The following is a 13,766-nucleotide window of genomic DNA, read 5'->3' as shown; positions in this document are numbered from 1 at the left end:
GAAATGGAAGTTGGACTGGAACCGGTCGAAAGCGGGATCCGAGCCGCGGCGTCCGCTCGCATCAACTGGAACGTGAATGATGTGCTCTCATACGCAAAGTTGTTATTGATGCTGGACGGGGATTTGATGGCTTTCAGCATTAAACACTCTAAAAACAGTTGAGTCAAAAGGAACCAAATTATGGATCAAAAACGGACCAATTCACTTTCTGGGTTGTTGGATACTAAATGACCCAATTAAAGGATATGACCAATATTTTGACCCATTTCTTGACTTAGTAGAGGATCGATCCATTTTTGACCCATAGTTGGGTTCTTTTTGACCCAACTGTTTTTAGAGTGGATATTGGAAATTATAATGCATTTTATCATGTGATATTTATTAAGAATATATGCTTATCAATTCATGTCTTTTGCTCGTGGGCACGTTTGCAATAAAATAGACGGTCCGAGAAGAACAGGCATATTTCTTGTGAAATATGAAATTGTGGGGAAACTAGTGGAGAAATTGGAATCCAAAAATGAATCATAAAGAATCGGAATCAAATAAAAATGCTCGAAACAAGTGAGTAAGAAGCAACGGCAGGTTTTCCGTCTTGATTTGAGATATTTCATCTTCGAATTTTTGTCTAAAAGACGCTTGGCGTTTGTTTCCAGGCGGACGCGGACGACATGGACACGTGGATGCTGGACGTGCTCCGCATCGTGTCCAGCGTGGACGTCGGCCACGACGAGTTCTCCACGCAAGCGCTGGTCAAGAAGCACAAGGACGTGGCGGAGGAGATCGCCAGCTACCGGCCCGTCATGGACGCCCTGCACGAGCAGTCGCGCACGCTGCCGGCCCGGAAGGCCGACTCGCCGCAGGTGCGGAACCGCCTGGCGGGCATCGAGGAGCGCTACAAGGAGGTGGTGGAGCTGGCGCGCCTCCGCAAGCAAGCGCTGCAGGACGCGCTGGCCTCGTACAAGATGCTGAGCGAGGCCAGCGCCTGCGAGCTGTGGATCGACGAGAAGGAGCAGTGGCTCAACGGGACGCACATCCCCGACAAGCTGGAGGACCTGGAGGTGGTCCAGCACCGGTGAGAGCAGAACCTTCTCGGGGCGGATGGCGTCGTCGGCCGCAAAGCGGATGTTGGGCAAAGCGTGTCGAACCCACAAAACATTTGAGAAAACAATTATGAAACCTGAACACTTTCTATATTTAGTGTTCATTTGAATTCAAGACGAGAGAAAATTGCCGTTTGAAACAAAAATCAAATTCACGCACGTTTCTCGCGCTCTTCGACTTTGAAATACGTCGTTTTGTTTTGACCCATTTTTGGTCTCTTAGCCGAGAAAATGCATCAAAATATGCAGGATTGGCTGACGTGGGCCTCGAACCCTCGAAGCCTCGAAGCATGTCCCGGAATTGCGTTGCATTGACGGGAGGAATTCCAACCCGTGTTGCCCGTCGACAGCGGCTCATTGTTAAGAAATAGTTTGCGGCCGACGAGGATGTTGAAAATGTTGACGACTTCGGAACGCAACGCACGACCAAATAATCACCACTCGATTCCCGAAGTGCGTTGCCGTGTTGAAGGTTAAGATTCCCGCGGATGCGACATTTGTTGATTTAAAAAAATAAATAATAATAATAATGTATTGAAGGTTTATTATGATAAGCTTAGTTTTGTCAATCAATCAAGAAAGAAATACAAGCAAGCACTTTTATTTAGTAAAACAAAAATTGGCAAGTTTTTATTCTTATTTTCTGTATGCTTAATTTGCATAAAGAACGTTTGCTTCTTGGCTCGACAAGTCAACGCAAAGACTTGCGTTATTTCATTTTTGGTGTATTATCGAGGAGGACATTTTGTGTGTGCGTGTGCGCGGTTCATTGCGGCGCTGGCTTGTTTGTCCGCGCAGGTTTGAGAGTTTGGAACCCGAGATGAACAATCAGGCCTCGCGGGTTGCCGTCGTCAACCAGGTTGCCCGGCAACTCGTCCACAGCGGACATCCCAGCGAGACGGAAATCAAGTCCCAGCAGGACAAGCTCAACACCAGGTAACACCAGAAGCTGCAACTGGGCCACAAAAGGGCCACGTGGCGGCCATCTTGGCTTTTGAGAGTGAAATCCAAACGCGGGTCAAGATTGAAGAGCGGGCCAACGTTCACCTTTGTCAGGTGGAGTCAGTTCCGAGACTTGGTGGACCAGAAGAAGGAAAGTCTGAGCTCGGCCTTGGGAGTGCAGAACTACCACCTGGAGTGCAACGAGACCAAGTCCTGGATCAAGGAGAAGACCAAGGTAGCGCTCGCGTCCGACGGCCGCACACGCGTCCGACGGCCGCACACACGTCCGCGCCTTCTCATTGGATTTGTGACCTCCCCCAAGGTGATCGAGTCCACGCAGGAGCTGGGCAACGACCTGGCGGGCGTCATGGCGCTGCAGAGGAAGTTGACGGGCATGGAACGAGACTTGGCCGCCATCGAGGACAAGCTGGGCGACCTGGCCAAGGAGGCCGAGCGCCTCTCGTCGGAACATCCCGAGCAGTCGCAGGCCATCAAAGGTCGCCTGGACCAGATCACCGCCGTGTGGGAGGAGATGAAGGTGCGTCCTCGCCACGCACGCACGCACGCACGTCGTCCCCTCGCCAACATTTCAGTCACAATTTCACAGTCCTTGGAAAGGAAAACAAAAACCGCCATTAAAGAGGCCGTGACTCGAAAGGGGCTCACGTCCGCCCAAAGCGCCACGACACGCGCTCGCTGTCCAAAAAAAAGACAAAAGTCCCTCTTCATGCCTCCATCTTTTTCTGTGAGTTGTGCATGCCAACAACGAGGCGCTTTAAAGCAGCCTCACCAGACTGAAGCCCCGGTCCATGCGCTAACTCCCATCAACGAGGCGCTCTAAATTAAAAAGCCCCAGTCCACAGGCTGGTCAAAAAAAAGAGTAAAAATCCCACCCTTTACTCTTCTGTGTTTCACTTGTGGCTGACAATGAGGCACTCTAAATTGGCCGCACCGGCGATCTGTTGAAAGGAAGCATTTTTGGGGTGTAGGCACGGCGAGAAAGCCAACTCGTCACGTCACTAAGGTGCTCAAGTTGTCACGTTGAGGTGAGATGGGGACTCGTTAAGGCTCAACAAATAAGATCATCAAAACTCCAACAGTTGATTTGTCATAATTCATCCGCTCTTTGCATGTTTTGCAAGAAATGTGCGAAGCTTTGTTTTTGCCAGCAAAGCGGAAGGTGCGAATGCGTTTGACGAGGGCGGCCGTGCCTTTTCTTCCTTCGCCTGTTTTGTTCAGGACACCATGAAGAACCGCGAGGCGTCTTTGGGCGAGGCCAGCAAGCTGCAGCAGTTCCTGCGCGAGCTGGACGACTTCCAGTCGTGGTTGTCGCGCACGCAGACCGCCATCGCCTCGGAGGACATGCCCAACACGCTGGCCGAGGCCGAGAAGCTGCTGGGTCAGCACCAGGCCATCAAGAACGAGATCCGCAACTACGAGGAGGACTACCAGAAGATGCGCGACATGGGCGAGATGGTGACGCGCGGCCAGACGGACGCGCAGTACATGTTCCTGCGCCAGCGGCTGCAGGCGCTGGACACGGGTTGGAACGAGCTGCACAAGATGTGGGAGAACCGCCGCAACCTGCTGTCGCAGTCGCACTCCTACCAGCTCTTGGTCAGGGACGCCAAGCAGGCCGAGGCCTTCCTCAACAACCAGGTGAGCCGCCGGCGCTAGCAAAAGCGCTAGCAAAAGCGCTAGCAAAAGCTGACGGTCCAACTGACTAGATGGCGACACCTGCAGATCTCGATTATGATGCTCACCATTTTTGGGACGTTGTTTTGAAATGAACCGTTTTTTAAACACAAAACCTATTTTGACCGTATGCCGCCATGTTAGCAACACCTGAGTAGGCATGGGCCGATTTCCCGTGTGACCGTTGAGCGTGATTTGAAAAAAGTCAAGTTCGGCCCAACGGACAAAAGATAAACATCCGCATGCCTTTTTCATCTATTAACCAATATGCCAAATTGTGGCAGTGGGTACTTGTTAGCCCCAAGGACAGCATCAGCGTCTGTTTGAAAAAGAGCTCACCAGTGATGGGACACTGCGACTTACTAAGAAGATTTTAAACCGAATCACATTTTACGATTGTGTTGTGATTATTTTCTTTCTACGCATTTTAGTGGCAATTAGAGATGGAAGGATACGTCGGAAATGGATTTAAAATCCATTTCAACTGATTAAAAAAAAAAAAAGCCTCTTTTTTTCTTCTTAAGTTACAAAAACGTTACCGCTTGTGACAAGGATCAAATGTTTCCAAACATCTTTTGCTCATAAAATGTTTGTTTTTTAAATTCCAAATGGATGCTGCGGCTTGCGTTGATGCCGCGGTTCATGTGATGAACGTGCGCGTGCGTGTCAGGAGTACGTGTTGGCGCACACGGAGATGCCGACCACCTTGGAGGGCGCCGAGGCGGCCATCAAGAAGCAGGAGGACTTCATGACCACCATGGACGCCAACGAGGAGAAGATCAGCGGCGTGGTGGACACGGGGCGGCGGCTGGTCGCCGACGGCAACATCAACACCGAGCGCATCCAGGACAAGGTGGACTCCATACACCAAAGGTGCGAGCGACACGCCTTCTTGCTGGGGAAAAAAAAAAGCCGTGAAAATGTGAGTTGGAAGCCATCTTGTGAAGAAGGTTTTTGCGTGAATGTTTTCCGTCAGGCACAAGAAGAACCGAGCGGCGGCCAGCGAGCTCCTCATGAGGCTGAAGGACAACCGAGACCTGCAGAAGTTCCTGCAGGACTGCCAGGAGGTCAGCAAGTGGCCGCCTTGTGGTTGTGGTTTTGCTTTTGCTTTTGGTTCTGGTGGGTCGGCTGATTGTCTTGCGCTTCCTCCAAAGTTGACCTTGTGGATCAACGAGAAGATGCTGACGGCGCAGGACATGACGTACGACGAGGCACGCAACCTGCACAGCAAGTGGCTCAAGCATCAGGCCTTCATGGCCGAGCTGCAGTCCAACAAGGAATGGCTGGACAAGATCCAGAAGGTCAGAAGGTCACGCGCAAAAATGACACGCAAACACAATCAACTGGAGATGAAGGGAAAAAAAGCCCATCGCCGAATCCGACCCAATCACTTGAAAAACACATTTCACCAAAATGAAGAAGGTCCGATTTTGTTAACGAAAGCTTGTTGTGGCGTCAGGACGGCGAAGCGCTGATGGCGGAGAAGCCCGAGACGGAGGCCATGGTGCGCGAGAAGCTGGCGTCGCTGAAGAAGATGTGGGAGGAGCTCGAGTCCAGCACGCAGACCAAAGCCAAATGTCTGTTTGACGCCAACAAGGCCGAACTGTTCACGCAGAGTTGCGCCGACCTGGACAAGTGGCTGGCGGGCCTGGACGGGCAGATGCAGTCCGACGACTACGGCAAAGACCTCACCTCCGTCAACATCCTGCTCAAGAAGCAGCAGGTCGGCAAAAAAAACGCGCCACGTCCATATCTATAAGAGCAGCAGATGGCGCGAGGCGGAGGCGGCATGCGGAGGCCATCTTAGGACAGAGTCGGCATGCGTCGTCATTGGTCGGCCATCTTAGGACACGGTCGGCATGCGTCGTCATTGGTCGGCCATCTTAGGACAGTCGGCATGCGTCGTCGTCATGCGTCGGCCATCTTAGGACAGAGTCGGCATGCGTCGTCATTGGTCGGCCATCTTAGGACAGAGTCGGCATGCGTCGTCATTGGTCGGCCATCTTAGGACAGAGTCGGCATGCGTCGTCATTGGTCGGCCATCTTAGGACACGGTCGGCATGCGTCGTCATTGGTCGGCCATCTTAGGACAGTCGGCATGCGTCGTCGTCATGCGTCGGCCATCTTAGGACAGAGTCGGCATACGTCACGTCGTCATTGGTCGGCCATCTTAGGACAGAGTCGGCATACGTCACGTCGTCATTGGTCGGCCATCTTAGGACAGAGTCGGCATGCGTCGTCATTGGTCGGCCATCTTAGGACAGAGTCGGCATGCGTCGTCATTGGTCGGCCATCTTAGGACAGTCGGCATGCGTCGTCGTCATGCGTCGGCCATCTTAGGACAGAGTCGGCATACGTCACGTCGTCATTGGTCGGCCATCTTAGGACACGGTCGGCATGCGTCGTCGTCATGCGTCGGCCATCTTAGGACAGAGTCGGCATACGTCACGTCGTCATTGGTCGGCCATCTTAGGACAGTCGGCATGCGTCGTCGTCATGCGTCGGCCATCTTAGGACAGAGTCGGCATACGTCGCGTCGTCATTGGTCGGCCATCTTAGGACAGTCGGCATGCGTCGTCGTCATGCGTCGGCCATCTTAGGACAGAGTCGGCATACGTCACGTCGTCATTGGTCGGCCATCTTAGGACAGAGTCGGCATGCGTCGTCATTGGTCGGCCATCTTAGGACAGAGTCGGCATGCGTCGTCATTGGTCGGCCATCTTAGGACAGTCGGCATGCGTCGTCGTCATGCGTCGGCCATCTTAGGACAGAGTCGGCATACGTCACGTCGTCATTGGTCGGCCATCTTAGGACACGGTCGGCATGCGTCGTCGTCATGCGTCGGCCATCTTAGGACAGAGTTGGCATACGTCACGTCGTCATTGGTCGGCCATCTTAGGACACGGTCGGCATGCGTCGTCGTCATGCGTCGGCCATCTTAGGACAGAGTCGGCATGCGTCGTCATTGGTCGGCCATCTTAGGACACGGTTGGCATGCGTCGTCGTCATGCGTCGGCCATCATAGGACAGAGTCGGCATGCGTCGTCATTGGTCGGCCATCTTAGGACAGAGTCGGCATGCGTCGTCATTGGTCGGCCATCTTAGGACACGGTCGGCATGCGTCGTCGTCATGCGTCGGTTCACGTTAAGGACTCGGCCATTCGCGTATGGATGGCGCCGACCCACAATGCAACTGCCACTAGCCTCATAAAAGTTGTCGTAAATGACGTCAATTAAATCTAAACGAAGGTGTCAATTCTGCTCTCTGAACGGAATCCAATTTGAAAGAATGTGTCCTTGTAGGTTCTTATTTGCTTGCTCAATGTTTGCAATTGAAAGATTTTGAAAATAATTCCGATGCAACCGTCTGAATGCCGTTTGGCCAACTTGGTGGAATTCATTTCTTCTTTTTGGCAAACTGGAGCGACAGCAGACCAACATTTGGACCTTTCCTGCGAACTTGCGTCGATGTTCTTCCGGCAAGATGAAGGACCAAATGTCACGTTTCCTCACAGCACATTTGCATCGTCAACTCGCTTTCCTGCGTACCGCTTATGCGCAACGGGTCGTTATTGGCACAACACGCACACACCAAATAGGGTTAGGGTTAGGGTTAGTTAAATATCAAGGCTTTTCGGCAATTTTGGAGGTCCAGAAAACCAAAACTCTGCCACACGTCTTCTACTTGTTGACCTGCCGCTTGAGTAGAAGCACTTGCGGCTAAAGACAAACCGTGTCAGGGTTTGGACTTCCCGGATTGGACACCTGTGACATTTTGTGTGTGCGCGCGCGCAGATGCTGGAGAGCCAGGTGGAGGTGCGCCAGAAGGAGGTGGATGAGCTGCAGAGTCAGTCGCAGGCGCTGAGTCGGGAGGGCAAAGGCTCGGACGAGGTGGACGGCCAGCGCAGGAGCGTGGAGAGCAAGTTTGGCGCTCTGCGGGCGCCGCTCCAAAGTCGGCGGGACAACCTGATGGCCTCCCGCGAGATCCACCAGTTCAACCGGGACGTCGAGGACGAGATCGTACGCACGCTTGTCCTTGTTCGACTTCCTCCTCATTGGGATTTCCTCCTCCCCTAACTCCGATTTGTTCTCTTCATGGCTCCTCCTCTTTCTTCTTCCCCTATTCCTTCCCCTGGTCCTCCTCCTCACCGCCTCCTGGTGTTTTGCAGCTGTGGGTGGAGGAGCGGATGCCCTCGGCCACATCCACGGACCACGGCCACAACCTGCAGACGGTGCAGCTCCTCATCAAGAAGAACCAGGTAGGATTCTGGCCCGCTCTGGTCTGGTGTGTCGCGCGGAGGGAACCGCAATGCCCTTTGCCCCCCCCAGACCCTGCAGAAGGAGATCCAGGGCCACCAGCCGCGCTACGACGACATCTTTGAGCGCAGCCAGCACATCCTGCGGCAGGAGCGTCCCACGGGAGAGCTGATCGGCCAGCGGCTGGCCGGGCTGCGCTCGCTGTGGGAGCAGATCCGGCAGGAGACGGAGAAGCGGCACGCGCGCCTCAGCGAGGCCCACGAGGCGCAGCAGTACTACTTTGACGCCGCCGAGGCCGAGGCCTGGATGAGCGAGCAGGAGCTCTACATGATGTCCGAGGAGAAGGCCAAGGTCGGTCGCTCGCTCGCTCGGATCCCGGCGGCGCCGCTTAGCCTTTTGCTAATGTTAGCGTGACAGCTCTTAGCTAAGCTTAGTTCATTTACACGTTTAAAAGAAACATCAGCAGCGTCACGAAAAAGAAAAAAAACAGCAAGACAGGTCAGCGCTATGAATATTTGTTGTTTTCCAGGACGAGCAGAGTTCGGTGGCCATGTTGAAGAAGCATCAGATCCTGGAGCAGGCGGTGGAGGATTACGCCGACACCGTCCACCAGCTGTCCGCCACCAGCCGAGGCCTGGTGGCGGCCGAGCACCCCGACAGGTAGGGCTCCCCGCCGTTGCCGGCAGCGTGCCGCCGGCTGACGCCAGCTGACGCCGGCTGACGCCTGTCGGCGCCGGCTGACGCCTGTCGGCCCCGCCTCCGCAGCGAGCGCATCGGCATGCGGCAGTCGCAGGTGGACAAGCTGTACGCCGGCCTGAAGGATCTGTCGGAGGAGCGGCGAGGGAAGCTGGACGAGCGCTTCCGCCTCTTCCAGCTCAACCGGGAAGTGGACGACTTGGAGCAGTGGATCGCCGAGAGGGAAGTGGTGGCGGGCTCGCACGAGCTGGGCCAAGACTACGAGCACGTCACGGTGAGTCGCAAACTCAACACAAGACAATTTTGCGTCTTGAAAGTAAACAGATGCAACTTTTCCTCCATGAAATTTGACGTAACAAGCTCAAATAGCTTCTTTTTTTCCTGTTGAACTCATTTGCTCCCAAAAACGTATGAATACGTTCTATTTTGAATATTACTCCCCGGTGTTATTTGACGTACACTTTTTGCGGTTGCCGAGGGCCGCCATTCCACCTTGTAAAACGCTGCAGTGCTGCCATCTGTTGGCGCTTTGCCACCGCATGGCAGCATCAGAAAGCCGGCGTTGAGCAGACGTGAGCCGCCGCCGTTGTCGCTTCCAGATGCTGCAGGAGCGCTTCCGGGAGTTCGCCCGCGACACGGGCAACATCGGGCAGGAGCGCGTGGACGGCGTCAACCGTCTGGCGGACGAGCTGATCAACGCGGGCCACGGCGACGCGGCCACGGTGGCCGAGTGGAAGGACGGCCTGAACGAGGCCTGGGCCGACCTGCTGGAGCTGATCGACACGCGCACGCAGATCCTGGCCGCCTCCTTCGAGCTGCACAAGTTCTACCACGACGCCAAGGAGATCCTGGCGCGCGTGCTGGACAAACACAAGAAGCTGCCCGAGGAGCTGGGCCGAGACCAGAACACGGTGGAGACGCTGCAGAGGATGCACACCGCCTTCGAGCACGACATCCAAGCGCTCGGCACGCAGGTGGCAAAAGGCGGCAAATTCGCTTTTGCGCTTCACACACACACACAAATATTAGGATAGCAAGTAAACATCATATCTAAAGTGTGAAAGGTAATGAAAAAAGTCCGCGTATTTGTCAGATGCAGTCAACAAAGAACATTTCATAAACAACAGGCAAGGAAGGAAGCAAGAGACTTTTTTACTCGCGAGGAGAACGGACAGAGATGTGCATAGATTACAATCTCTTACACGCTCCGCCCTCTCCTTTTATTGGCTAGTCACATAGCTGTTGCTGCGCTAAAGGTTTCGGGAACACACAGCAGCAACCATCACGGATATCACAGTCATCGTGCAGATAATAATATTTTGGCGCAACAGTCAAAGTTCAACAGTTGAAGTATTTCAGCCGCCACATGATTCAAACAAGCTGAATAAATGCTTTGCAATACTATGAGAGTAAATATGGGATAACATTTTTAACAGTATTATCTGCACAGTCCTTTTTTTCTTTCCACAGAAAGAGATCAATTGAATTCAAATTGTTCTCCCGCATCTCATCAAGTCATTTAAAACCTCTTTTGCCGTTACAATGTCCTCATTCTGCATAAGGAAAATTGTGGGACTTTGTGTGACGTATTTCTTCATTTTGGAAATCCGTCGCAGGTGCGTCAGCTTCAGGAGGACGCCGTGCGTCTGCAGTCGGCGTACGCCGGAGATAAAGCGGACGACATCCAGAAGCGGGAAGGCGAGGTCAGCCCCGACAAACGTCGCACGCACGCACGGCGATCGCGAGTCGCCCCAAAAAAAGAAAAGAAAATGGTGGCGTCCACCGAGGAAATGATGATGATGACCATTGTTGGCTGTATTGCGTTTGTTTTGTCGCCCTTCCTTTCCTTCGTGTCCCGCAGAAGCGAAAGGGAGAGGTGAGACGAGCCGCAACGTTGCCTTTTTTGCATCAGCGTGCCTGCGCCGCCGCCTCCAGAAACACAAAAAACAAACGCTTGACGTTTACGCTCGGACTAAAATGGCGCATTTTAGTCGGCGTTGCGCTTCCGCTTGCTGGCCTTCTTTTCAATTTCTGTTTTCCTCCCCGGGAGGTCAAAGCAAACCTTTGCAAATCTGCTGACGCTTTTGTGACCCAAACAAGCGGAGATTTGTTTGGACGCTCGCGCTTCATAACACAAATTGCACAACAAGTTCACGCTCATCTTCTAAAGCGGGATCACATTATGAGGAAATGAATTTCACATTTTAACATGATAAAGTTCGCATTTATTTCGGATGTTAGAACTTGGTAAGTTTCATGCTTTTAACAATTTTGGCTTCCATTTTGGCCAAAACGAAGACATTTCTTGCGCTTCAGATGATTGGCAGAACCGGCGTAGGTCCATTTGGGTCTTTTTTCATCTTCAATCTTTTATTGTTATTATGATTTTGTTGCTTTGCTCTGTCGCTAGCAACTTTGATTGAGAAGACACAACTTTGTCTTCAGCACTCGCCTGAACCCGACAAAAATGTTTCGTTTTGCTCTGACATGAACTTGATCGTGAAAATGCAAAACTTACCACATTATGTGACGTTAATGCGTTTTTTTCTTTTGTCTGCCGTACTTATGTACTGTAGTACTAAGTACGTGCTATGTTCGTACATACTGTAAGTGTGACAACAAGAAGTTAGTGTTGAAATCGAGAGTTTTTCAATCCGTTTTTTATGTTTGAAGCTCATTCATTGTGGAGCGACATCATGAAGGTTTTTCTTTCAGGATTTCACTTTTGCGGATTGTTGAGTCGCTACGTGATGAGTCGCCCCTCACACACACACACACACACGGTGTGGCCACTTTAGAGCGCCTCATTGTCGGCCCCGAGTGCACGTCGGCCGGGGAGCGAAAGCAGAAGAGTGCAAACAATCAGAGCATGCAAGAGGGCAGCTAAGATAAGTTGAAAAATACAAAAGTCTCTTTGGTGCTCTTGAGTGGCGCAAAACATTCCCAAAAAAAAAGAGAGAAAACTCAAAGTTGTTCCAAGTCAAACTTGTTGTCTTTGTTGTTTCCTTGCGCGATGACAACGTTGCGCTGGATTGCGTCCACTGGGTTGTGCAAGCGCATCGGCTTTTGGATGAGGCGGCGTCCCGTTTGCCACATGGCGTCGTGGGCGGGGCCTTCGAGAGCAGCTGACATTTGTCAGGCTCGTTGGCAAGCGTCTTGCCGGCGGGACGTCGCGCTCGCAGCGCCTCCATTTTGTTTGCGCTTTGCGAAGGGAAACGATTTGGTTGAGAAGGTTTCGGCTTCCATGAAATCCTGGAAAATGCGTCACGATACGAGAGGCCGCATTTGCTAGCGTAAACGCGCGTGGCCTGGCGTTGTGTGCGCATGCTTTTGGTTTTGTCACGTGATCGGCGCCATCAAATCATCCACGACGCCAAACTGGATTTTTAGTGCGAATGTCAGCTGACTGGCCTTCATCATCATAACGCAAACATCAACAAAGACGTACGGCAGATAAAAACAACAAAATACAATTCTATCAATTGCCGTCATCATCGTTTTCTATCCAACTTGGTTTTCGTGTCGCCGGCGACACGATGTTGTGCACTTCTTTGATTGACGCTTGTTGACAGGACGTGACGTCAACGTCCCGCCTTCCCATGAAGTTCAACATTTGCCGTTTCTGAATGCAACTTGTGCGTGTGCGTGTGCGCCGTTCAGGTTCTGGAGGCGTGGAAGAACCTTCTGGAGGCGGCCGAGGGTCGCCGAGGGAAGCTGGCCGACACGGGAGACAAGTTCCGCTTCTTCAGTCTGGTGCGAGACCTCATGCTGTGGATGGACGACGTCATCCGACTCATCGAGGCGCAGGAGAAGCCGCGGTACGAGCGCGCGCGCACGCACGCACATTTTGCACTTTGTTAGTCAAGTCAAGATTCTTGTGTCAAAAGATACTTTGAGGATTCGGCAACTCCTGTGCTTAAGTCAATGTCAAAAGTTGCTTCGGTACCATTTTGTACTATTTTGAGCAAGTGGAAATCGTTTTTTGTTTCGTTTTTTCCAAATCCTGCCTGGCAAAGTCAGAAGCCGTCCAAGAGAAAGAAAACGTCTTCAACTGGGGCAGTTCTTTCAATTCCTCCAATAATTAGATTACAAAAAAGTGGAAGCAGTAAACAGCCAGCTGCTCGACACGCATTGGCTGCCACCCATGTCACTCACCAGGTCTGGTCCTGCCTTTTTAAGGCCACACACAATCAAAGTCACAGATAGTAGAATGCGGAACATGAAACGTGCTGACCCCAAGTGGACAAAAATCAGACCTGCAGCTCACATGCACATTTCATGGTTTAAAAGGGAAAATCTTTTTTTATCCAAATAATCAATGGAATAATTGTATTTAACAATATTTGATGGCTTTTTGTGTTGTTGTTTTTGGTGTGGTTGTCATAGTAACGCGCATGTTGTTGTTGTGCAGCGACGTGTCGTCGGTGGAGCTGCTGATGAACAACCATCAGGGCATCAAAGCGGAGATCGACGCTCGCAACGACAGCTTCACCGCCTGCATCGAGTTGGGAAAATCGCTGCTGGCCAGGAAGCACTACGCCTCCGACGAGGTGCGGGCGGGCGGGCGCCATCGCAGCACCAACATCCAAACGGCGCCGTTTGCTTTGCGATCAAACTTGTGAACGTGCCGTTGACGCGCGGGTTTTTTTTTTCAGATCAAAGAAAAGTTGCTGCAGTTGACGGACAAGCGGAAAGAGATGATTGACAAGTGGGAGGATCGCTGGGAGTGGCTGCGACTGGGTGAGGCCTCGCCCGCCGTTGGCGCTGTTGGCGCTGTTGGCGCTGTTGACGCCGTTGACGCCGTTGTCCGTTTGCCAGTGCTGGAGGTGCACCAGTTCTCTCGTGACGCGGGCGTGGCCGAGGCTTGGCTGCTGGGCCAGGAGTCGTACCTGTCCAGCCGCGTGATGGGGCAAAGCGTGGACGACGTGGAGAAGCTCATCAAGAGGCACGAGGCCTTCGAGAAGTCCGCCGCCACCTGGGAGGAGCGCTTTGCCGCCCTGGAAAGGTTGACCACGGTCAGGCGCGCACGCACGCACGCAACATGGCGACGACGTCAAGAAAAATGGCTGCGGC

General features: G+C 52.6%; 1 protein-coding gene across 2 annotated transcripts in view; it reads left to right on the top strand.

The window, feature by feature from the left end:
- The window catches only part of sptbn1 (spectrin, beta, non-erythrocytic 1), a 51,402-nt gene that overhangs the window by 30,600 nt on the left and 7,036 nt on the right, over window positions 1-13,766 (top strand). For both annotated transcript variants that reach the window (XM_077581590.1, XM_077581591.1), the window contains 20 exons: window positions 657-1,075; window positions 1,902-2,039; window positions 2,160-2,280; window positions 2,368-2,583; window positions 3,285-3,704; window positions 4,411-4,613; window positions 4,717-4,807; window positions 4,895-5,041; window positions 5,200-5,463; window positions 7,536-7,760; window positions 7,910-7,999; window positions 8,070-8,348; window positions 8,527-8,657; window positions 8,763-8,967; window positions 9,293-9,667; window positions 10,310-10,396; window positions 12,354-12,511; window positions 13,105-13,243; window positions 13,349-13,433; window positions 13,512-13,708. In XM_077581590.1, coding sequence (XP_077437716.1) covers window positions 657-1,075; window positions 1,902-2,039; window positions 2,160-2,280; window positions 2,368-2,583; window positions 3,285-3,704; window positions 4,411-4,613; window positions 4,717-4,807; window positions 4,895-5,041; window positions 5,200-5,463; window positions 7,536-7,760; window positions 7,910-7,999; window positions 8,070-8,348; window positions 8,527-8,657; window positions 8,763-8,967; window positions 9,293-9,667; window positions 10,310-10,396; window positions 12,354-12,511; window positions 13,105-13,243; window positions 13,349-13,433; window positions 13,512-13,708 — 3,990 coding nt within the window. The remainder of the gene's footprint in view (window positions 1-656; window positions 1,076-1,901; window positions 2,040-2,159; window positions 2,281-2,367; window positions 2,584-3,284; window positions 3,705-4,410; window positions 4,614-4,716; window positions 4,808-4,894; window positions 5,042-5,199; window positions 5,464-7,535; window positions 7,761-7,909; window positions 8,000-8,069; window positions 8,349-8,526; window positions 8,658-8,762; window positions 8,968-9,292; window positions 9,668-10,309; window positions 10,397-12,353; window positions 12,512-13,104; window positions 13,244-13,348; window positions 13,434-13,511; window positions 13,709-13,766) is intronic.

Source organism: Vanacampus margaritifer, chromosome 12, assembly GCF_051991255.1.
Source record: "Vanacampus margaritifer isolate UIUO_Vmar chromosome 12, RoL_Vmar_1.0, whole genome shotgun sequence".
In the NCBI taxonomy this organism is placed as follows: Eukaryota; Metazoa; Chordata; class Actinopteri; order Syngnathiformes; family Syngnathidae; genus Vanacampus; species Vanacampus margaritifer.
This window is presented reverse-complemented; position numbering and strand designations above follow the sequence as displayed.